We start from the raw sequence: 25,549 nt of genomic DNA, 5'->3' as shown, positions 1-25,549 counted from the left end.
GGAAGGAGAGCCCTCGTTTGCGCATGAGTCTTTGGTACGACACCTTGGGAATGATGTAAGGGACCAGAAGGATTTAAATCTTATACCCTTGAATTGCGATAGGAGAAGATTGACAAAAGCCATATCTTTCTACCCTGGGGTTACAGTGGGAGATTGATGGTACAAATTTTATGTCCCAGTGGGTTGAACTTCGATGTTCACAGTGGGGGCAATCAGATTACGTGTTTCTTTGGAAATGCCGGCTGGTCAAGAAGGCGTTGCGACACGTTAGTGATAAAGCCTTAATAAGCTTTTGAGCGATGATAACCTAAGCATTAAGGAATTATTTTCATGACATTCTGCATTCATTCAAATACCATTCACGCATGTCTAGTTAGGAGCATTTGATTCATTTTGATCATGCCATCCTAATCATTAGGCATAATTAGGTTCATTATACAGGTCATGTTCCCTAGAGGACAGATCAGTAAAAATTGAAGATAAACCTTGCCTCTCTCGGTCGTAGCAGAGCTGGTTGAAGTTATCAGATCTTGCCTTCCTGCATTGACAGCGAAGCAGATCGAAGACAAACCTTGCCACTCTCGTTTGTAGTAGAGCTGGTTGAAGATAGCAGATCTTGCCTTCCTGCATTGACAGCGAAGCAGATCGAAGACAAACCTTGCCACTCTAGTTTGTAGCAGAGCTGGTTGAAGATATCAGATCTTGCCTTCCTGTATTTGGCAGCGAAGCAGATCGAAGATGGCAGATTTTACCTCCCTGTGACTACAGTGGAGTACATTGAAGCTGATAACTCTATCTCCCTGTATTTGGCAGTGGAATAGATTGAAGATCAAAGATGGCAGATTTTACCTCCCTGACCACAGTGGAGTACATTGAAGCCGATAACTCTATCTCCCTGTATTTGGCAGTGGAATAGATTGAAGATTGCAGATCTTGCCTTCCTGTATTTGGCAGCGAAGCAGATCAAAGATGGCAGATTTTACCTCCCTGACCACAGTGGAGTACATTGAAGCCGATAACTCTATCTCCCTGTATTTGGCAGTGGAATAAATTGAAGATTGCAGATCTTGCCTTCCTGTATTTGGCAGCGAAGCAGATCAAAGATGGCAGATTTTACCTCCCTGACCACAGTGGAGTACATTGAAGCCGATAACTCTATCTCCCTGTATTTGGCAGTGGAATAGATTGAAGATTGCAGATCTTGCCTTCCTGTATTTGGCAGCAAAGCAGGTTTAAGACGGCGAATTTTACCTCCCTGATTACAGTGGAGTACATTGAAGCTGATAGTTCTATCTCCCGGGGCAAGAAGTAGATCGAAGATAGCTGATCCTATCTTCTTATATTGGTAGGAAATGGATCGAAGATACAGATCTTATCTTCCCATATTGGTGGCGAAGTAGATCGAAGAAAGCAGATCTTGTCTTCATGTATTGGCGTGAAGTAGATCGAAGATAGCTGATCCTATCTTCCTATATTGGTAGGAAATGGATCGAAGATGCAGATCTTGTCTTCCCATATTGATGGCGAAGTAGATCGCAGAAAGCAGATCTTGTCTTCACGTATTGGCGTGAAGTAGATCGAAGGTAGCAGATCCTATCTTCCTATATTGGTAGGAAGTGGATCGAAGATGCAGATCTTGTCTTCCCATATTGGTGGCGAAGTAGATCGCAGAAAGCAGATCTTGTCTTCATGTATTGGCGTGAAGTAGATCGAAGATAGCAGGTCCTATCTTCCTATAATGATTGGAAGTGGATCGACGACGCAGATCTTGTCTTCCCATATTGGTGGCGAAGTAGATCGCAGAAAGTAGATCTTGTCTTCATGTATTGGCGTGAAGTAGATCGAAGATAGCAGGTCCTATCTTCCTATATTGATAGGAAGTGGATCCAAGATGCAGATCTTGTCTTCCCATATTGGTGGCGAAGTAGATCGCAGAAAGCAGATCTTGTCTTCATGTATTGGCGTGAAGTAGATCGAAGATAGCAGGTCCTATCTTCCTATAATGATTGGAAGTGGATCGACGACGCAGATCTTGTCTTCCCATATTGGTGGCGAAGTAGATCGCAGAAAGCAGATCTTGTCTTCATGTATTGGCGTGAAGTAGATCGAAGATAGCAGGTCCTATCTTCCTATAATGATTGGAAGTGGATCCAAGATGCAGATCTTGTCTTCCCATATTGGTGGCGAAGTAGATCGCAGAAAGCAGATCTGGTCTTCATGTATTGGCGTGAAGTAGATCGAAGATAGCAGGTCCTATCTTCCTATATTGATAGGAAGTGGATCGACGACGCAGATCTTGTCTTCCCATATTGGTGGCGAAGTAGATCGCAAAAAGCAGATCTTGTCTTCATGTATTGGCGTGAAGTAGATCGAAGATAGCAGATCCTATCTTCCTATATTGATAGGAAGTGGATCCAAGATACAGATCTTGTCTTCCCATACTGGTGGTGAAGTAGATCGAAGAAAGCAGATCGACGATGGCGGATTTTACCTCCCTGACTACAGTGGAGTACATTGAAGCCAATAACTCTATCTCCCTGCATTCAACAGTGGAATAGAGTGAAGAGCACAAATCGTATCTCCCTAAGCAGTAATGGAGCAGATCACATTCAGTCTTATATCCCTAAGCAGTAGTGGAGCAGACAAAGAAAACAACAAATCTCATCCCCATGGAGTTGCAGCAAAATAGATTTAAGTCATTGTTTCTCTGGAGCGCAGTGAAGTGGATTGAAGCAACGAGACACAGCAGAACAGAACGAGGCTACTTGAAGAAGAAAAGCACCAAAAGAAGCCAAGGCTCGGCAAGCCCGGGCAAATTTGGTCTTTCTTGGTCTTTGCTCTGTTTTCGTTACACGACAACGAGCAAAGAGGGGCAGCTGTAAAGCCCAAAATCTGCCCGGGGCCCGAAACTCGGAAGCCCAAAATCTAAACGCAGCATGCCTAGGGCGCGCCGCTCCAGCCTCTGCCCAACCCCTCGCACGCCTCTGCTCCGCGCCAGCCTCCACGACGCCCATACCGTCTGACACCCCCACCACTGTCGGCCACGGTCACCTGCAAAGCCAAGAAGCAGGCGCAACAACAAAGAAAATAATGTAAAAAAGGAAAAATAATTCGGTTATAAAAACCGAAAATCTCACTACACCAGGGGGATTGGTTACTAAAAAGAGAAAAATCTTGTATTGGAAAAATACTGAAATACAAACAAAGAATGAAAAACAATTTTTGAAGAAAAGGCAAAAAGGAAAGGGCGAAACTTACCTGAATCGGAGTCGGCGGTGAAGCTTGAACGGCGGTGGCGTGGCGGTAGTTAGGGCTTTAAAGAAGGCCTAGCAGATCCCTCTTTCTTCCCTCTGTTGTTTTAAAACAAAAAAAAAAGGAAGATGAAGCAACTTTGCGTCTATTGCTGCTGCAGAGTAGGCTTTTAATTGGAGATGAAAAGGGTTTTAAACACTGATGGGTTATTTGCATTTTAATCCTTCATTTTATCCCATCAGTTCAAAATCATTGCGGTTTGTTTTCAAATTTTGCCATGAAATGTCGAATTTGTTTTATTTTAATCCATTGCTGCGTGGAGTTTTGGACGGAGGGATTAATTTGACTTTCGGTCCTCCACTGTTAACTGCATGTTCCATTCGATCCATTGGTGTTTTGTTTATTTCAGATTTGCCCCTGAAACTTCAATTATTTTCAATTTAATCCATAATCTTTCATTTTAAGTTTTTTAGTTTATTTTATTAATATAGTTATTATTATTATTATTACTATTATTATTATTTTTTATTATACTTGCATACATACACGCATGTGTACTTTATAATATATGTGTATATTTTTATTTCTAAATGTTTTAAATATATATATAGTGCGTGTATATTTCATTACCATATTTTTTTATATATATAGTTTATATATATATATTATATACATTCATATGTACATACTTAATATTTACACGCATATATATACGCCTTTTATTATTATTTTTATATACATGAATATATTTATATTTGCATTTTAAATTTTTTATGTATATACGTACTTACATGTATCTCTTTTATTTTTCATAAATATGCATATATGTATTTATACATACTCTTATATTTTAAAAATTTATATTTTCTTATGATATTTCTATGGTTTATAATTCATGTGTACACACATATGTTTTTTTATATTTTCATAATTTTGTACATATATATATGTATTTTATCTTTTCATAAATTTTTTTGGATCATTTTGTTCAGTTATTTATTTGTTTATATGCCTGTTATTCATGTTTTAGTTTTTATCTGTTTATTATTTGTTATTGTGCTTTTTTGATTGTTTTCTTCGTTTTATTATTTATTTATCTTATGTTTTGCTCGTGTTATTTTACTTACATTATCATCATTGTTGTCACATCGTATCTTTTCAATCGGATTGGCCAAAAATGAAATTTCAAAATAAAAGTAATATTCGATATTTAGATCTTCGAGAGAATCGAGCCCTAATGCATTGGGTTCCGACTTTCTTCGTTGAATTTAAATAATCGAGATTACTCTTTAAAAAAATGATAAAAAGCTCGTTATCAAGAATTTAATATGTTGTGTCCTAACGCATTGGATGTGACACGTTGCTTTCTCGAGACAAGGATTTTTCGAAATAAATGCAATATTCAATGTTTAATATTTTGAGAAATTGTGCCCTAACGTATTGGGTTGCGATTTCTTTATTTGATTTAAACAATTGAATATTCTTTTAAACTTTATTACATGAATCTTTTCAAATTCGAGTTTTAAACGATATCGGGAATTCGAGACATTGTGTCCTAACTTACTGGATATGATTCTTTTTTCTCAGATAACGTGAAATATGTCCCTTTTCCTGAATTTTTTTTTTATGTTTTAATATAAGGATCGTATTTTTTTTAAAAAAATTTCAAAATTCTCAATTTTCGACATTAAGACATTAAGAAATCAACTAGGTACCAATTTTGGGCGTATCGAGGGTGCTAACCCTTCCTCGTGCATAACCGACTCCCGAACCTGTTTTTAGATTTCGTAGACCAAACTCGTTGTTTTAATAAAATCAAATTGTTTATCAAAAACAACCATTTTACGAGGTGACCCGATCACACCTCATCAAAAAAGATTGGTGGCGACTCCCAATTTCGTTTTATTTTCAAAATCCAAGTCGACCCCGTTTTCATCCAAAAAATGGTGTCAACAAAGCTGATTAATACATTAAAATTTTAAACATGGCAACTTGCATGAATATCCACATGTATTTTATGCTAATATTTTTGAATTTTTATGAGCATTTTATATTTTTTTTAATTTTGAATTTTTTGAATTATATATTTTGAATTATTTGTTGATATAACATATAAGACAAATAGTGTCATGTCAACATGGAGTACACATGGACTGTCGGGTTGCCACGCCAACATCATTAAAAATTAACATTTTTGTGAACATTTTTGTTTAAGAAAAGTAATTTGATTATTTTTAGAAGGTTAATGGTCAAAATTTACTCAAAAAAGAATAAGAGCCAAATTGACAAAAAATGTAGACATTAAGGACTAAATTTGACATTAAAATTATAGTAAAGTATTATAAAATTAAATTATATTTGGCTTCAAGTAAAAATATGTATTTTAAATTTATATTTAATTTGATTATATATTAACTTTAATATTAATTCATTAAATTGTTTTTATTTAAAATTAATTATCATTATTTAAAAAGATTTATTAGAAAATAAGTTGATTAAAACATAAAAGCAAAGAAATTAAGGAGAAAAGTGAAGTCATTTCAAAGTTAATAGATTTGCAATATATATATATATAACATAAAAAAAAAAAGTAAAAGAGAGGACAAAAGGAAATATAATTATTATTTGCTACAAATTTTAAACATAAACTTACATTGTCGATTGAGTCTTAACTTGATTAGCATGCGTATTGTTGTTAATGCAGGATGATGTGAGTTCGAGTGTGCTGAAATACATTATTCTCCTATTTATAGGTTGGGGAGGAGTTATAGGTAGTTCTAGGCATGGATGTTAATAATATGCAATTCAATTTTCCTACGTATATGGAGTCTCTATTATAAAGATCTTACATTTGTACTTAAAGACTACAACACTCATCTCTAAATTTTCCACTTGAGAATTTAGACTGAAAACACAGTTGGTCTACACTTCAATTGCAGTCTCCCAATAAGTTCCTCAATGAACAAATATAATGCTCTCATACAAAACTATACAAGTCTCGTAATATATAGAAGTTTTGAGACTGGTTAACATGCTAGTGATTGATTACCATGCAACCCCTTAAAATTAGTAACTATAAAATAGCAAAAGTAAGATTATAATAAAGTCCAATAAAACATGGCCTAACGGAGATCTAATCTTTAAGTTAATCTGCATTGCAATCCCAAATACTTCTCCATAAGCAAAGGGTTATATATGTTAATAATGGATTGGTTTCCAAAGTTGACACTCCATAGCTTCAAAATATCAACATAGTTAATGGCACAAAGATTTTGCTATAATAAATTGCCAAGTGCCAACAACAAATATGATAAGTTTTGTATATATTTACAGTAAAAAAAAAACTCATTTATCATGAATTCTTTATTTATTAGTTCAAATAACATTTTATTTAAAATATTAAATTTTGAAACAACTTTAAAAAATTAAAATCGATTCTAAAATCTATTAAAAATATAAACTTTACTGTATTTAACACAATAATCCATAATTAATAATTTTTTGTAGCAATAATTAATAAAGTTAACTTCATTCAAGAGAAAATTGTAGAATATATATATATATATCTACTAGTAAAGTTAAATTATAATAAACTGTAAAATTTAAATATTTTTAATTTTTTTAAATATGTTTTTAAACTGTTAAATATATATATTTAACAATATTTTATTTTTAAATTATTATTTAAATAATTTTAACTAATTTTAACTAAAATTTTATTTTATTTTATTAATATTTTTAATTTTTAAATCATTATTTGAAAGAATAGTAATAATTTTTTTAATAATTAACCATATTTTAAAAATTATAGTGGTTCCTATTTTTTCTTTGTTTTTATAAAAAAATAATTTTGTTTTCGATAGTATTTTTTTAAAATAAGGGTGTATATGATAAATTGAAATATAAGTGCTGAAAGATTAAGTGTTGAATTTTTATTGCTATATTTTATAAGTATGTTATTTGATAAAAGTAAATCTTGATTTTAAAAGATTATTTATTATTTAATTTTATTCTTATTAATATAATATTTTATATTATTTTTTATAGTTCTGGATAAATGATAAATATATTAATTTAAAAATCTCATTTTTTTGAAAAATATAACCATTTCAATTTTTTAATGAGGGTTTTTTTTCGATAAACTGAAAATTTAAGTGCTGAAAAATTAAATACTAAATTTTTCAAGTGTTGAATTTATATTAAAAAATTATTTAGTAAAATAATAAATATAAATACAGAATATCATTATGTTATTTGATAAAAGTAAATATTGATTTTTAAAAAGTTATTGATTTTTTAATTTTAATCTTATTAATATAATATTTTATATTATTTTAGATAGTTCTGAAATAAATATAGTAATTTGAATATTTTTAAAAAATGATAATATATTTTAATTTTTAATAAAATAAAACTAACTTGATATTTTCTACATTAAGTGATAAGTAGAGATCTATCTTATTCAATATTTTTTTGGTAAAAATTTTATATTATTATCAAACACATTTAAAATTTTAAATAGTTTATCAAACACATGGCCGCCTAAGTAAAAAAGATATAATTTTGAAATTCGAAGTAAAACAAGTTAGTTAATATTTTAAGTTTTAAGATAAATTTTAAATTTTAAATTTTAAATTCAAAATATAATTTTTTAAAATTTAAATTTATTAAAAATATTTAAAGGTTAAATAATGAGATATTTTAATAACTATCAATAATAATAAGATGTTATTATTTTATATAATAATAATAAAAATATCAATTTAATAAACAATTATCATGCTTCTAAGATATCTTATTTTAATTAATTATCATGGTTATTATTATTATTAAATATTTTAAAATTGCGTTGTTATTATTATTATTATTATTAATTTTGAGATTATTATTGCGTTATATAAATAAGTTTTATTTTATTTTAAGCAATTTATAAATAAGTGTAAAGCAATTTTGATAATTAAATAAAGTTAAATTTAGATAATTAAAAATTCCATGGATGAAGAAAGTTAGGTATACCTAACATACAATACGAATAAAACATGTGAGAATTATGTTTTCATGTGATGAAGATAATTGTCTTACTGTTTGTCCACAAAATTTCATATCATACCTAATTTACCTTTCAAATATATCATGATATATATTTACCATAATATGCCCTGTTAACATTCCTATGCTAAAACCGAATGCATGAAAGCAATAATATTAAGTCTCATAACAAAACCTTATTAAAGCATATCAATCAGGATTCACACACACACATATATATATATATGCATATATTTACATATAAGCAATAGCCGAACACTAAAATCAAACATGACCATCACCTGAACGAAGCATTAAATCCAACTTTAACAAAGTAATAAGCCATTTTCACATGGCTCATATTTACATAAACCAAAATCCAGCATTTCAAAATATAATCCAGCCTATACATGCCATAGGTTTGAAAATTCAGCTTATAAAGTACCAAAGACAGTCGATAGTGTTACAGATTTTGTGGACGATTCCCGAGCTCGTAACTAGATCTCGAAATCTATAAAACAGAGGTAAACATAACACACAGTAAGCTATTTAAGCTTAGTAAGTCATAAGCAAATAAACAATTCAATGACATAATCAACTCATTTAAACCTAACCAAATTATTCTATCATAATCATATTAAACCTCAATCTTATGATGCTACGTATATCATATACTTTCACATATAAACTTATTTATGGCCGAATAAATACATATATATATATATATACAATGTATCTTCGATTTCAAAGCTAAATATCATTATATGACCAGTACATTTATACACATATACATATACACATGAATCAAAATATAATATCATATGCTTATACATAGCAATGGCCGAATATACTTCACAAGGCACATATATTCATGTTAGTAACTTATGTAATTTACATCACATACTTAATGGTCAACTTACCTTTTTTTTCAAATAGGTAATCAACTAAGTCATACCTGGTCATTTTAGCTCGTTTTACCCTTCGATCATAAGTTATCATTGCCCGTTGAACCATTCGAAATCAAATAGGATTCTCAGATAGTCGCATATATCGAACAATGCCAACGTCCCAGACGTGATCTTACATGCTATCTCATATCGATGCCACTGTCCCAGACAAGGTCTTACACGAATCAAATACGATGTCGATGTCCCAGAAATGGTCTTACACGTAACCACATATATCGATGCCAACGTCCCAGACGTGATCTTACACGAAAACACATATATCGATGCCAACGTCCCAGACGTAATCTTACACGAAAACACATATATCGATGCCAACATCCCAGACATGGTCTTACACGAAAACACATATATCGATGCCAATGTCCCAAATTTGGTCTTACACGAAAACACATATATCGATGCCAACGTCCCAAATGTGGTTTTACACCAAAAAACATATATCGATGCCAACGTCCCAGGCGTGGTCTTACACGAGAGCACATATCGGAATCCTATGGTTCGTATGGGGCTTTCGGACGTCATAACTCAGTCGAATCGAATTCATAAACTTAATTCCCAAACATATACACATTCGGTCATGATATATAAATACTCATAAAATTCAATTCAACATTTTAAGTTTACATTTGTTCAAAATTAACAGCATTTACTTGCTTATAAACTTACCTCGGATGATACAAATCGGAACGGGTCGACTAATCGACAACTTTAATTTTCCCCCGATCCAAATCCGATTTATTTGGTTCTTGATTTAAAAATATACATATTAAACTTATTCAAACATATTTTCATTCATTTTAGTCCAAAAACACATAAATGTCAAATTACCATTTTACCCCTGACATTTTACACTTTTTACAATTTAGTCCCTATTGCACAAAACACAAAATATGAAAAAATTCAATATATCATGCTTAGGCCAAATATTCATCTTCCTCATACAAGTCTATATATTTCATTTATTTCACATTTTAGTCCCTCAATTTATTATTTTTGCAATTTAGTCCTAATTACTCAAAATCATCAAAAATTCAAATACAAAACATATCAATCCAAAACATATCTTTCATATTTCATCAGCTAATATCACAAAACTCAAATATTCATCAATGGCATAACTCAAAATATTCATCAAAATAAAAAATTCAAGCATGGGCTTTGTAGATAACAAAGGAACGATCTCAAAAATATAAAAATTATCAAAAATCGAGCTAAAACTCACCTTGAATCAAGTTTGCTAATGGCCGAACCCTTAAACTCCTTATTTCCTTTTTCTGTTTTCTAATTTTGTCATGCAAAGTGTATGAACACTTTATGTTTTATATTATTATTACATATTAATTAACTTACAAATATAACCTTTATAATTAAATAACTAAAACATATATATCAAGGATACAACCGTCCATCACTAAATCCAATGGTATATTTGCAACTTAAATGCTTCATATTAATAAGACAAGTTCAATTCGGCCCCTACATGTTTAACCACCAAATTTTCATTTTACGCGATTAATCCCTGTTTATTAAATCGACACTCAAATGACAAAATTAAATTACGAAAATTTCACAGATAAAAATTCACACATAATAAACATATAAAATAATTTTAAAATATTTTTTGAATCGGATTTGTGGTCCCGAAACCACCGTTCCGATTACGGTCTAAATCGGGCTGTTACATATTACAACTAAGTGATTACAAATGAAGGAGATGCCTCTATTTATAATTGAGCTCCCCTAGAACCAACGGTACAGATTGACTTACATTGACGGTCGATATTAGAGCCTGTATACAATTGAGAGTCCTAAGGGATTTAAACTCAATACAATCTTATCCCTTTACGATTTACACTATATACCTTGGTAACTCTAACTTTACTAGAGTGCTTCATTGGGTCACTAAGGCTTCAAGTAGATGCGCTTCTCTACGGGTTCCACGAATCGGGTCAGTTCATTTGGGTCAAATGAGCCCCAATTAATAAGTTGACATCTATGGGGCATTTTTTGCACAATGGTCACGGGCTTTGATACGCAGCCTGTGACATTTCTCCCACACATTCTTGCAACGCCCTCGTTGTGTCATTGGCATGGCACTAGTTTGACTCACCTTGAAGCTTTCTCGATGCCACAATCGATTCCTGACTAGCCTCTCTATCAGGTAGTTTCACCCCTTGGAACACTTGCTTCGACTTTTGTTGTCTCCTAACATGAACTGTTTGTCTCCTTTTTGGTACATCTCGTTTACAAGATGGAGATAATCCAAAAACAGAAACCTTGAATCTCGAAAAAGAAAGCTCTCTGGCTAAAACATAAAATTTCCTTAAACTCTCTTAATATTCTCTTAATCTTAATGTGATAAAGATGTAAATTCTAGGGTTACTATGACCCTTTTATAGGCTGAAATTCGTGTGAATATATGTTTAAAATATCCCTAGAATAATCAGAGTTTGAATGGAAAAAGATAGTAGAGTTTAACTGGGAAAAGAAACCCGATTTATGTGGAAACACATTGCCACGTGTCACGACATCGTTCGTCATCATGACGCCGAGAAACTCCTCGTCACGACGTTGTCGCCTGTTGGGGGTGTTGTGTTTCTGACGTCCTTGTGTCGCGATACAGGTAACAGTAAATGCCTGAAAAGGTCCGAAAATGCGAAGCACACTCCACACTCCACACTCCACAATCCCCTTTATAATATATACTATGTAATTTAGTTAGTTATTTAGTATGTCAAAATTATACAAAAACAACCGTCATGAATAAAATTTTAAGATTATTTAAACAATTTAAATTAGTAACATAACATATGATTATATTTTAAAAATAAAATATCTTGATACAAGATTCAACAAGAGAAGAGACAAAAAAGAGAAGATGAAGGTGAAAAGAAGGTTGGTTCACCTAGACAGGTGGAAAGTGAGAAGAGGGGGATGCTATGTAGATGAAGGAGATAGAGTGCTGAGAAAAAATGTTAAGGTAATTGAGAGTCGTCTGTGGGTACTTTAATAATTTCTCGTGATGTCAGTGTCTAAACTAGATGGAGTATAACAAAAAATATATATATCCTAAAATTAAAACACTATTATTATATAAAATTAACTTTTAAATATACAACCAATTATATCAACAATTCCAACAAAAAATAAACATTAAAAATACTAAACTAAATAACTTGATAATATTTTCACAATTGAACCTCAATGCTCAAAATCTTAACAATAAAGAATAAATCCAATGTGCCAATTGTGATTTAGCTCATTTAGTTATGTGTCTATATGCAATGACGATATCAAGATTCAAGAAGGAGCCTAATAGTTTATACGTAACTACTTCAACATAACAAAAATGTGCCTACCTACTTAGGGAGTTGGACAATAAAAAATTCACTTCGCACCCCCAAAATAAAAAAAAATTAAATTAACAATGATAAAATTATATTTTAGTTTTTATAAAAATGATAAAATTTTGATTTAATATTTTAAAAATTATATTTTTACTATTGTAAAAATTACAATTTAATTTCGACCCCTAAAAAAAATTTTGGCTTCACCCTGACACTAATTAATAAAATTTAAAAACTTAAAACAATCCTTTTATATTATTTCTTTTCCTTATCCAGAAATTGGTATAAAAACCCTAGCGTACTTGGAAACACTCAAGGCATGCATGCATCCAATGCAAGCTTAATATTAAGCTAATCAAATCTTCTTCTTCTACATCATCATCATCTTTCTTGTTCGAGTGTTGTAAGAGAAAAATGATTATTAAGCAATTATTAGTTTTTGCTGCAGCTGTGATGCTAGCAAGCCTGGTAGTGTCAGTTAATGGGAGTAATTTCGCATTTTATAAGCTGAGTTTGACATGGCCGAATTCAGTATGTAAGATAACCACCTGTAAGACACCCATACCCACATATTTCACCATCCATGGCTTATGGCCAACATTTGGCAATGATATCCCGGTTCCTCCTTATAATCCAACTTCTAATAAATGCAATCCTAATCCTACATCTCCAGATGATATTGTGGTAAGGTTTTTCTTTTTACTTTTACGGTTTTACCCTTTTCTCATTTTTGGTTAATTATTATTTGTTTTATTTTGAGTGTATATCTACACAGCTATTCATCGATTAAATCAATTGAATTGAAAATTTATAATTCAACCAATTTAACTAATAACGTATAAATGGAAATAAAGAAAATTATTTTCAAACTGGCTATTTTAAAATATATTTTAGGTTTTTTTTTAATGATTTTAGCTCATATTGTTATTGTCTAAATTTTAGAATTTCGTTTATTAATTTATCTATAACTATCTGACATATACACATTGTGGTACAAAAAATTATCGTAATTGAAAATGATGAAACTCAAATTTAAATATCCAAAGGCCACTTTAACCAACAAGCTAGAACCTCATTGACAGGAGAATTTTTCAATAAAAAGATAATCTATATTATTGGGGTTTTTCAATATATTTAAAAAAAATTGTATCCGGTATTTAATATTATTTATTAGCTAAATAACCTAACATAAGTTGTTTAATTAGATTTCATTGATTTTTTTAAAGTGTTGTATGAATTTGTGTATTTAAAATTGGCAGGGCGAATTGGCACCCATTAAAGGTGAATTAGACAAAAAGTGGCCAAACCTTTGGGTGCGCAAAACCAACGTTGATTTTTGGAAAATCCAATGGCAACACCATGGAATGTGCTCTGATTATCCTCGCGATCCTTTGGATTATTTCAAAGATACCTTAAATTTAGCTCAATCCAAACGCTTCGACCCATTCAAAGGTAATTATTATTGTAATATGATTTTTAAAATTTTCATTACTCTTAATTCTTAATTCTTATGATAGAAGATCTTGTGTATTTAAGTATGTTCAAATTCACGATTTTAAGTTGTTGTTACGATAGTAATATCAATTAAATTAAGATTTAGACCATGTTTAATAAATCAAAAAAATAAATACTAAAATATAAGTGGTAAATTTAAATTATAAAATTTATTTGATTTATTACTTAAAATTAAAAAAACAAAAGCCTTGACCCCTTGATTTAATGAAATTTTATTATCACCCATAATTTTTTATTTTTCATATATATATATATATAATACAAAATATATATATGAAAATAATTGGAATGTGAAATTTTTTATTAAAGTACTATGGAGGTCCTGTACTAGGAGTTGGATTGCATTTTGCCTCTTTTAATCACAAAATGTGCAAATTAATCATTATACATTAGATTAAATGGTAAACCGGTACTTCTATTAAAAATCTCAGTCTTTTTGCTATTAAGAATTGGTCTCTATACGTCAGCATAAGATACATGTGGCATACTACGTGTTACTGTCTAATTATTCTATCAACCATGCCAGTTTTTAACCGTACAACTGGACGGAATTTTTAACAAAAATGACAAGTTTGCTCTTAGTACAGGAGCCTCCATGATACTTTTACTAGAATTATTTATCAAAACATATCTAATTTTACCAAATTAATATCCTAGACCTATAAATTATCAAACTTAAGTCATTGATTATTTGTTTTTTTTTTTCATTTTTGAACCTGCAGCTCTGGGAGTTCAACCATCAGATCAAACTCCACATCTATTGCACACTTTATTAGAAAACGCATACAAAAACTTTGGAGCCTATCCTCAAATTACATGCAGCATGCCAAAGAAAGGTATACTTTTGTTGAAGGAGATTCGTTTTTGCCTTAAAAGAACCAAGAAAACACCACCTTCTGTGGTTCAAAATTGCCCCACCAATGTTGGTGATCGATGTACTAACCCTCTCACTGACTATGTTTGGCTTCGTGCAACTCCTACCATTTTTGGCCCTCATAATGTAACTTCGGACTTATTGGCTTCTACTTAGTGGTGGGGGAGTTTGAATATTAGCATAATAATGAATAAAGAAATGTCTTCGACTAGATCCAGAAATATATGTATTTGTATGTGTATGTGTATGTTAAATAAAAGACTATGTACTAATCTTCCCATGATTGGCTTTTTATTTTTCTTTTATGGGCTTTCAGATTGGAAACACTGTAAAACATTTCTATGATCCTTGCAAGATTCTTCTTGGTTCGTTGTAGGAGTGGCACATTATGAACTTGGACCCGAAATTCAGATGTAGTCTAATTTACATCGTTGTGTGCTACCTTTTCTAGGCCATTCCTTCAACATGAGATGATGAGTGACTAGCGGGTATTGCTTATGCCCATCTTCTTATCCTTTTCATTTTTGAACACGAAAATGAACAAGTTCCTGTCCATTTCATGCTCAAAAGGTTCCTAATTAAACAGGCTATGCTTTTTTGAGGATATGAATAATAGGACTAGACTTGAATTCCCGTCCAATGCTGCTTTCCCAACGAGTGAGATATCACGAATTCGTTTGTCGATCTTAGAGTTCAACTGGTGTGACTAATTGAGTATATGATTTGAATAAGCTTAGTTGATATTCATGTGAATTGTACCATGTTAAAAGGTTGATTTTTCTTATATTCATTTACTTGATTTGCTAAGTTTTGGCATGGTTTGTGGTTCATTTAATGGTGAAAGTCATCATGTAAGTATTAAGATGTTGATTTGGAAGCTTGAAATAGGTATCAAATGGGATTTTGACCCAAAATAGGGGCCACGTCTTGACAACCAACTTCCCACGTTGTAACGTCAATATGCTTGAAGTGGCATCATGACTTATTGTGTTGGTGATGTCACAATGTGAAAATTACGAAGTCAGGATGTTGGCCCAGAATTTTTTTAAAACTTTACAATTTGATTCTATTTCATGCTCAGGTTAGCAAAAGAGCTTTTGTAAGCTCGTATGGGGCCCGAAAATGATTGTGTAACATTTTTATTGTGAACGATATTTAATTACGAGTGTGAACAATTGAATATTGCAAAATTATTTGTAGTTGCTCTGGCAACAAATGCAACATCCCATATCTCGAACCTGGTGATTGGGTTGGGCGAGGGGTGTTACAAATTGATGGACTTGGGCCCTTGACCCAATTGGGTGATTTAAAAATAAGAAGAAATGGGAGGAAACACATCATTTCCCTTCAATTTTCGGTAGCAACGGGAGGAGAAGAGAAAACTCATTTCATGTTCTCTTCTCTATTCCTTTCTCAAAATTTTGGCTTGGATTTGCCACCCACTTTGTTTTTCTTGTTGAGATCACCTAGAAAACAACCTTTAAGTTTGTATTCTATCGTCATCTTCACCATTTTCAATTAGGGTTTCATTGGTTTTTAAAGAGGACTGGAAGCTAGTGAGAGAAAACTTCAAAATGGTAAGCAATGGTGTTTTTCACATTCCCTAGCTTGATACTTGGTATTGGTTGTTTTGAACATGTTTGGGAAGTTTATGTGCTAATATTTAGTTGAATTTTTGTAAATGATAATATATATGAGAAATGGGTTTCCAAGCTATTTTGAGGATGGATTCTAGTAGTTGGAAGCTTGGATTTGTAGATAATGCATCCAAGAGGTAAGTATCCTTAGATATTCTTACTTTTTGCTAGCAACCTTAAAATGTGATATGAGTGAAATAGTGATAGATATAACTAAAGGGTCAACATTAATAATAGATATGATTAGTATTATATTCCTTGTGTACTTATTGATCTCATTGAACTCATGTGTTGGTTATTTAAATGTATAGGTTGGATTCGTCGATAAGATTGTTTCTAACTTGTGAACATCACATCGACATTTGAGCTTAAAGTTGTAGTCCCTTAATTTGGTTGTAATTGGATATGAACCTTGGCATTTACACTAAGACATAAATTGAAATTGTATTTATAAAGTTGATTTGTGAGATTGAACTCTTTTGATGTTCTTTTACAAGTTTTTGCTTTTTGTTCTCCTTAAATGTGTTTATGGTATGTAATGGAGTATAAATGGATTTAGATTTTGTTCGATAATGACTTGAGGCTTGTTGAAATTATATAGAAGTGTTAGATATGATTTTTGAATGTTTTTGGATCAATTTTTAGCTCCAAGGGCCCAAGTTTCAATACCCATACTATAGGTATCAAAACAGAGCAAGTCAGTAGCTAAAAAGTTACAGTACTTAGGCTAGGTACCAATACATAGCCCTAAGTCCTTGGGCAGCACTACCACAGTGTTTTGTGAGTTTTGAGTTGTCGAAGATCGTTTTTGACCGCTAACACTTCCAATCTCCTACAAAATGATTCTAAATGGTTTTAAGATGTTTCTTAAGCCCCTCAAATTGTTTCAAACTAAATTTTACCATGTTCTGAAAATGGTTTAGGGTTCAAATTTTTTAAAGATTTTCGAGGCTTTTATTCCATACGTACTCTGATAATATTTCCCATTCGTACTATACACTGAAATGAATAAGGGGTGTTACACATTCTACATACATACATTTACTGTTGTCATCAATATCCAAGGCCATGGATGTAAAGATAAAGAGGCAAAGGAATATGAAAGCTAGAGAGAGAAAGAGAAAAGAAAACCTTAAAAAGCCAAAAAAAAATGAACAAAGGAAAAGGTCACCTTTAGAAATAAATAACCAAAGAAGAAATAAAAGGACGGAAGTGTAGAGGGAACTAAATGGTAGATGTTATAGGCCAATTTTGGGCAGTTTTAAACTACTCAGCCCAGTTACATTTCCAAATTAAACCTAAAACTACCCATTTAACAACCCTATGCCCAAAACCCAAATACAACATAAACCCAACCTTAACCCATCAGACCCAATACAACAAACTCAATAACTAAACCTACCCAATACCCATTAGCCCAACTAAACCCAACACCCAACAGAAGCCCAAGAAACCAAACCCTAGCCTCTCTTTACCTAACCCTATGTTCGGCGCCGCACCAACCTTCTGCCATCTGACCAGCGCCGCACCAACCCTCTGCCACTGTCACATCCACCATCCCTCTGTACCTGCAAGAAGGCAGAAAAGAAACAGCAGACAACACGAAATAGGAAAAGTTTGTATTTTATTCGGCTATAAAGCCATCAAAAGAAAATGTAAAAAGGGTTCCAAGAGAAAAAGTTCAATCAAAGAGACAAAGAAAAACCATTCGATTTTTAGCAAATATTACATTCATCAGCATTTAAATTCAATAACATCATCAAATCAGAGATTGAAGAAACAAAAAGAAAAAACCTAAGGTAATTCTTTATTTTTAATCACTGTTTTGTTTTTTTTTTCTACACATAAATACTAAAAACGTTACAAACATATATAGAAAAAAATATAAAATAAATAAAAAGAAAAAATCAGAAATTTTACCTCTCCGGCGGCCGGCGCCGGCACCGGCGAGGCTCCGGTGACCGGACCCCTGGCCGGAGTCCCACCGAAAATCACTCTGCCCTCACTCCCTCTTCTTTTTTTTCTTTCCCAGCCCCAAATGACTTTTTTTTTCTGATTTAAACGCTATTTATAGCCCTTGAAAACTGCACCGTTTTGGGTTTAAAACCCAAGGCATAAAACGACGTCGTTTTGCCCTGGGTCGGACCGACCCGATCCGACCCGCTAGGATCCGCGTGTTTTTTTAAGGGAGGGGTTATTTGTGCGTTTAACCCCTCCGCTTTTGTTATAATTTGCAATTAAATCTTTTGTATTTTTTAATTTGGCCCTGAAGGTTTCCTTGTTTTACAATCTAACCCCTGTTAACGCGCAGTGTTTTGACCAAGGGTAATATTTCAGTTTTGGTCCCTTCACATCTCTAGCGTGTTCAAATAAGCCCTCTCCTTTCTTTTTATTTTCAAATTCGCCCAAGATTTCGTTTTCGTTTCAAATTGGGTCTTTTTTATATTTAAATTCATTTTCATATCATTTTTGTTATTTTTTTATATTATTACTATTTATTATTCCTATTATTATTTATTATCAATGTATTATTATAGCTAATGTCATTATTTCTAATATATATATATATGTATGACGTACATTTTTAAAATATTATAATATATTTGTGCAATATTGTTAGTAAGTTTTTATATTTTTTTTATATTAGGTATACATTATGTATTTATTTTAATAATACATCATATACATACCCTTTTATATATTATTCTATATATATATATATATATGTTATTAAAATCATACTTTTGTTGTTATGAATATATTTTAATATTGTTAGATATATATATTTTGTAATATTGTATGTATATTTCTAATACCATTATATATTATAACATCATTATATATGTACGAATCTATATAGTGTACGAATAGATTTTTATTATCATTTCTAGTATAAATATATATACATATATCATATAAGTTTATATACATATCATACATGTTTCCTTATTTTTATTTTTATTAATTATATATATTATTACTATTTTATGTATATATTTTCATCTTTATTACTATTGTTGTTAATCTTAGTATATGTTTTCTGTATGTATGTATATATTTCTTGTATATATATAGGTATATATCTATGTAGTATCGTAATAGGTTTATTATTATTATTCTCAATGTGTATATACTATGTAAATGTTTTAGTACTATAATATATATATGTTTTTATTATATATATACATTACGTATACGTATCTTTTTAATATTATATCTTCATACACGTCATATATATTTCTTATGCTATATTACATTTTACATTTTATCTTATAAATACATGTATATATATTATTTTTAACTATCTTATGCACATTATTTTTAACTTTACATTATGTATGCATCTCTCATATCATTAGTTGTATATATTTTTTATGTTACCTTATATACATATTATCTTATATTATTATTACTAAGTGTATTTTGTATTTGTTCATGATTTGTCTTTATTTCTTTCATATCATTATTATTGTTTTTCTAATGTTCTAGTATTCCATGTTAACATTTTTCATTAATAATGTCATTGTTTGAATCTTCGATTTATTTTAAATTCTTACTTTATAAATATTTTTTTCTTTTTTTTTCATGATTTAATTAATAATCAAGGCAATATACCGATTCAACATTAAGCCATCGAATCTCATCGCTATGTTGGATGGAATTTGACGGCTCGTGTTAAAACGGTATACCCTTATCAAAAAACCGAAAAGATTAAAATTTCTCGTCTTTTCAATTGAATTACGACTGAATGTTACATTGAACTCGTATTTTTTGAAAATCAAGACAACAAGTGTTTATAAGATACCAATTTTGGGCGTCGCGAGGGTGCTAATACCTTCCTCGCGCGTAACCGACTCCCGAACCCTAATTTTTCTCTGGATTTTAATGTAGACCTAAACTCAGCCTTTATTTGTTTTAATAAGAGATCTAATAGGTGTCCGATTACACCTAGAAAAAGGATCGGTGGCGACTCCCTGTTTATTTCAAAAATTAAACGTCAAATCTCAAACTTTTTTTCAATAAATCGCCACAATTAGCGACCAAGCTAAGCCAAAATTTTTGCGTCGTTACAGCTAGCAACTCCACTGGGGACCCTTTTTGAGAGTCGTGTCTGAAACTAAACTCGTGTTGTCAAAATTTTTAAAATTCCTTGTTCAAATTAATATTTAGTCGTGATCCTAAAATTGTGTTTTTGAAAAATCATGCATTTGCATCGTGTTGTATATATTCCTCTAACTTGTTTTGTCTTGTTGTTTTAAAGCTTTAAATTTTTATGGTTTTAGTTTTGATTTAATTTTTAAATAAAACGTAAAGGTTTGTGAGTTTCTCCCCACACACCGCGCACTTGTATCTTGCATAACATGAGCTCTATACCCGGGATCCGTCCGTTTAAGTGAAAGTAAACGCTATGCCTTCGTGAGGTAACTCGTCCCTCCGCACAGGCTAGTGAATACTTTCGGGTTACATATGACTTATGCTTTCGTGAGTTAACTTGTCCCTCCGCATAGGCATAAGTAAACGTAATCCCTCGAATTGAACTCGTGAGCCTGTGATGGGCTACGACCGAGGCTTCGTACTAATCTTAGTATTTGACAATACGGACAATTCGGGTACTATCTAGAACCGAAACCACATATAGTGAACCGTACGAGCCACCTAACTAGAGCCATGTCGAACCTCCGTCCGTTAATGGTCACCAAAATAAATACATGGGAGAAATACCTCTTCTTTTTTTATTTCTTTGACAGTTACACTTTCTATTTTGATTTTCCGTAATTCATATTTGTTGTACTATCCAAGATATTTATCTGTGCTCTTATTTTGCATCATGCATTATAGGCATCATATTAGGAAGGTGTTGACTAGAGATTGGTTGCCAAAAAACGGGTTTCTAATGGAAGAGTCAATTATACAAACAACCGAGAAGAATGTCGTGGTTCGAGACTAGTCTCTAAAAACTCAAAAAGAAAGAGGGGATAGTCTAGTGGAGGGATGTATTGCTAATCTGCCTGAGCACGTAACTGTGAATGTTCGCCAGAATAACCTTGATGATTTGGTCCGGGTTTGGAATCAGTGGGACTCGGACACTAGGGGTATCTTCACCGAGAGATATGGAGACATAGCCAATTTGATTACTGTCAACGTAGACGAACGATTGATACAAGCCATGGTCAGATTTTGGGATCCGGCTTACCAATGTTTTACCTTCAATCTAGAAGATATGACTCCGACTATTGAGGAGTACGTTGCTTTGCTTCGTGTTGAAAATGCGCAATTCTATAAAGTATACGTGAAAGAGCCTAAACCGATGACCTTCAAGAAAAAGTTAGTGAGATTGACAGACATGACAGACGCATGGGCCGAAAAACAGATAAAGAAGAAGAATGAAACCATTTGCATTCCATGGTCTTCCCTACGAGAATTGGTTCTGAACCATCCCGACATGTTGAAAAGAGTGAATCTGTTCGCTTTGGCCATTTACGGTTTGATCATCTTCCCGAAAGTCCTTGGACACATAGAAGTTGCGGTGGTGGAATTTTTCGAAAAATTAAAACAAGGAATCAACCCTGTCCCGACTATCCTAGCTGAGACCTTCAGATCCTTAAACAGTTGTAGGAAAATAGGGAAAGGACACTTTATCAGATGCGCGCAGTTACTAAATGTCTGGATTTTGAGTCACTTCTGGAAAGTAGAGCGCACACTGTTCCATATGTTTTCAAAAACATTTGCCCCGTTTGAAGCTTATCTCAAGAAAGAATGGCCAAAGGAAGTCACTGAACAGCATTTGGTCTCAGTTTTTCAGAACCTTTGCGCCGAGGATATAACGTGGAGAGCACCGTGGATCCGCCCTTCGGTTCTATTATACAAGGTCGGAGATCAAGATTGGGTACCACTACTCGGATTATGGGGAGGAGTTGGATGTGCCCCGCTATTAGTCCAAAGACAATTTTCTTCGCGACAATTCATACTCGCCACTGGAGAATTAGCACAGTCCGAGTTCGCTTTTGCGGGAGAAGGGTATATGAAGAGGGTCCGAGACACTGCAAAGTCTTGGCAAAAAATTCATCTGATGGAATTAGCTCTATATGCTGATACCCTCACCCAAGATTACGACATCTGGAGGAAGCAACGGGTGAATAGTCAGTAAATCTCGTCAATGAACTACACCGTCCAGAATCCTTTCTCGGAGGAAATACAGTCTGAGCTAGAAATGGCAAGACAAGAATTTGAACGAGAAAAGGCCAAGATGTCTTGAGACCTTAGTGCTCTTCAAGAGGAAAACTACCAATTGAAGATCGACGTTTAGATTGAAAGATCCAGAACCGAGAAAGTGCAAAAAGAGGCTGAAGTCGTAAGAAATTACTTAAGGGACCTTCATCTAGAAAATAAAAAGTTAAGAGGCACAATAAAAAAAATAGTGGGCTGGACAAGTCTTCGGCAGAATGGAAAGAAGAAATAAGCAACATTAAAGGCGGGATGGAATTTCGGAAAGGAAAAACGAAGAAAGAGGAGGAAAAGGCCGCGTGGGCTATGATAGAACTGAGGAAGAAGAACGCCGAATATGAAGCTGTGTCTGCCGAGGTAATGACTAGTCGATCTAAACGTCAAGAACTAAAAGAGAGGATACGAGATTTAGAAGATACGCTGCAAGATCGTCAACAACAGCTTGATACTCTCTTGAAGGCTTTGGAAGAAAAAAATAGTCAGTATGATAGAGACATTCGTGCTTACGAAGACGGTCTCCAAGAAAAAGAAATGCAACTTAGCTATTTGATCAATGAAGTTCATGGGGTAGTCATGCACATGGTACAATTATCGGAAGAAGCTGAAATTCTCATTTGCCAATTCCCTCTAAGTCAAAGATCGAACATATCAGAATTCTTAGCACGAGTAAAGAAATATGGCGATATAGCTAGGAAGTTTGTGTAATAGCTAAATCGAAAATGACAAAATATTTTGTAATGAACTCTTTTGATGAATGAAATGCCTAAAATAGGGACTATCTTGAAATCAACACCAACTTCTTGCATTTCTTTCATGACTAACATTCATTTTACATTTATGCATTCATTCATTCATTCATTCATTGCATATCCCATAATCGTTCGCTGAGGTTAAAGCATACAATTCGCAGTTGTAATACCACGAGACTGGACCCACGTCATTTGTATAGAACGCGTTGACAAGCTAGGGCAATGGAGGCTGAATTCAATGAAAGAATTGAAAGGATGGAAAGAGTTCAGAGGGAATTACAAGAGCAATTGGCCAAGTCGCAGCAAGAGACGAGAGATTTAATGGTGAGATCTCAAGAAGAATTACTCGAACAGAAGGATCAAATGGCCAAGATGATGGAAATGATGTCAGCTTTAGTTAAAGGAAAGGGACCCATGCAGAGCCCTGACGTTGAGGAACCTCGTTCAAGTGTTAATCACAGTCAAGATCCACTCTATCCCCTAGGATTCACTCCGCCGTACACCCACGCAACACAAAGAAAGTACACCTAAGGGGAACCCATAGACCTGGAGCAACGGGCGGTGCCACCTGCTCATATAGGACAAGGAATGTTTGTATCAAACCCGGGGGCTAGTCCTGCTGATCCACTCATTCCAGATTTGGACGATCCAGTAGAAATGATCACGAGGCTCAAGAGAAGTATAGGAGCTTTGAGGAAAGACTTAAAGCAATAGAGGGTACTGAAGCCTTCTCTGCATTGAGCGCCAAAGAGCTCAGTTTGGTGCCCGATCTGGTTCTGCCTCCGAAATTTAAAGTACCAAATTTCAAAAAATACGATGGCACGAGATGTCCAAATGCGCATCTTGTCATGGTTTGCCAGAAAATAACTGGTTACATGAATGAAGACAAGCTACTCATACATTGTTTTCAGGATAGTCTAGTAGGATCGGCTCTTCGGTGGTACAACCAACTTAGTAGGGAAAAGATCCGATCTTGGAAGGACTTGGCGTCAATCTTCTGTGAGCAGTACAAGCATGTATCGGATATGGTACCTGATCGAATGACCCTACAAATGATGGAAAAGAAACCAGCAGAAACCTTTAGATAGTATGTGCAAAGATGGAGAGATATCTCGGCCCAAGTGGAGCCTCCACTGACTAAGACTGAGATAACAGTCCTTTTCATCAATACTCTGAGAGCACCATTCTATGACAAGCTGGTGGGAAGTGCTACGAAGGATTTTTCGGATATCGTAATATCCGGAGAACTTATAGAGAATGCCATCAAAAGTGGGAAGATGGAAGGATCAGAAAGTTCAAAAAGGGCAGCGCCCATGAAGAAGAAAGAACCAGAAGCCCATATGGTAGGAATGGGAAGCTATTATACCCCTAATCCATATCCAAACCAACCCCGACCTCGAAATTATCCTCCTCCGAATTTCTATTATCCTCCTTAAACCCCTTACTACCAAGCATCACCTCCTTCCTACCCTGTATACGTCATGAATAACCAAAGGCCCGTCACTACATTCCCACAAAACACTCTACCCGCTCAAAGCCAACCCAGAAATGAACCAAGACCAACAAGGCCCAATCCCGAGAGACAGCAATTCACCTCTATTCCTGTGTCGTATGGGGAACTGTACCCAAAACTTCTGGAGAAGTAATTAATATCTCCCCATTACATGGCACCCCTTAAATCTCCATACCTGAAATGGTACGATCCAAATGCTAGTTGTACATACCATACCGGGAACCAGGGGCACTCTACAAAAAACTGCCTGGCCTTCAAAAGGAGAGTTCAATGACTCATCGATGCGGGTATTCTGCGATTTGATGGCATTGGCGATACATTCGGGAACCCATTCCCAAACCACGCCGAAGGGAATGTGAGCGCAGTGGGAGAGGAGGACAAATGACAAAGTAGAAGATGGGTTTCTGAAATAAGAACACCTCTGCAGAAAATCTGGGAGGT

The 25,549-nt window shown here is 33.4% G+C and overlaps 1 protein-coding gene and 1 long non-coding RNA gene across 2 annotated transcripts; one reads left to right on the top strand and one right to left on the bottom strand.

The window, feature by feature from the left end:
* Window positions 1-2,770: 2,770 nt before the first annotated feature.
* On the bottom strand, window positions 2,771-3,374 carry LOC121230790 (uncharacterized). The gene is made up of 2 exons (XR_005928905.1): window positions 3,259-3,374; window positions 2,771-3,051 (listed from the first exon to the last, which is right to left on the bottom strand). It is a non-coding gene; the product is annotated as an uncharacterized lncRNA (long non-coding RNA).
* A 9,541-nt stretch (window positions 3,375-12,915) lies between these two features.
* On the top strand, window positions 12,916-15,284 carry LOC107928087 (ribonuclease S-7). The gene is made up of 3 exons (XM_016859237.2): window positions 12,916-13,279; window positions 13,855-14,047; window positions 14,833-15,284. Exons 1-3 carry the CDS (start codon window positions 13,010-13,012, stop codon window positions 15,138-15,140), a joined length of 771 nt encoding a protein of 256 aa, XP_016714726.1. The 5' UTR covers window positions 12,916-13,009; the 3' UTR covers window positions 15,141-15,284.
* Window positions 15,285-25,549: the final 10,265 nt, after the last annotated feature.

The sequence above is a fragment of the Gossypium hirsutum genome, chromosome A06, assembly GCF_007990345.1.
Source record: "Gossypium hirsutum isolate 1008001.06 chromosome A06, Gossypium_hirsutum_v2.1, whole genome shotgun sequence".
In the NCBI taxonomy this organism is placed as follows: domain Eukaryota; kingdom Viridiplantae; phylum Streptophyta; class Magnoliopsida; order Malvales; family Malvaceae; genus Gossypium; species Gossypium hirsutum.
The sequence above is the reverse complement of the archived record's forward strand: the minus strand, read 5'-3'. Positions and strand labels throughout refer to the sequence as shown.

Coding starts and splice junctions, on each gene's coding strand:
- LOC107928087 (XM_016859237.2), top strand. CDS start 13,010: ATGATTATTAAGCAATTATTAGTTTTTGCTGCAGCTGTGATGCTAGCA. Junction 13,280..13,854: donor CATCTCCAGATGATATTGTG/GTAAGGTTTTTC, acceptor TAAAATTGGCAG/GGCGAATTGGCACCCATTAA. Junction 14,048..14,832: donor ACGCTTCGACCCATTCAAAG/GTAATTATTATT, acceptor TTGAACCTGCAG/CTCTGGGAGTTCAACCATCA.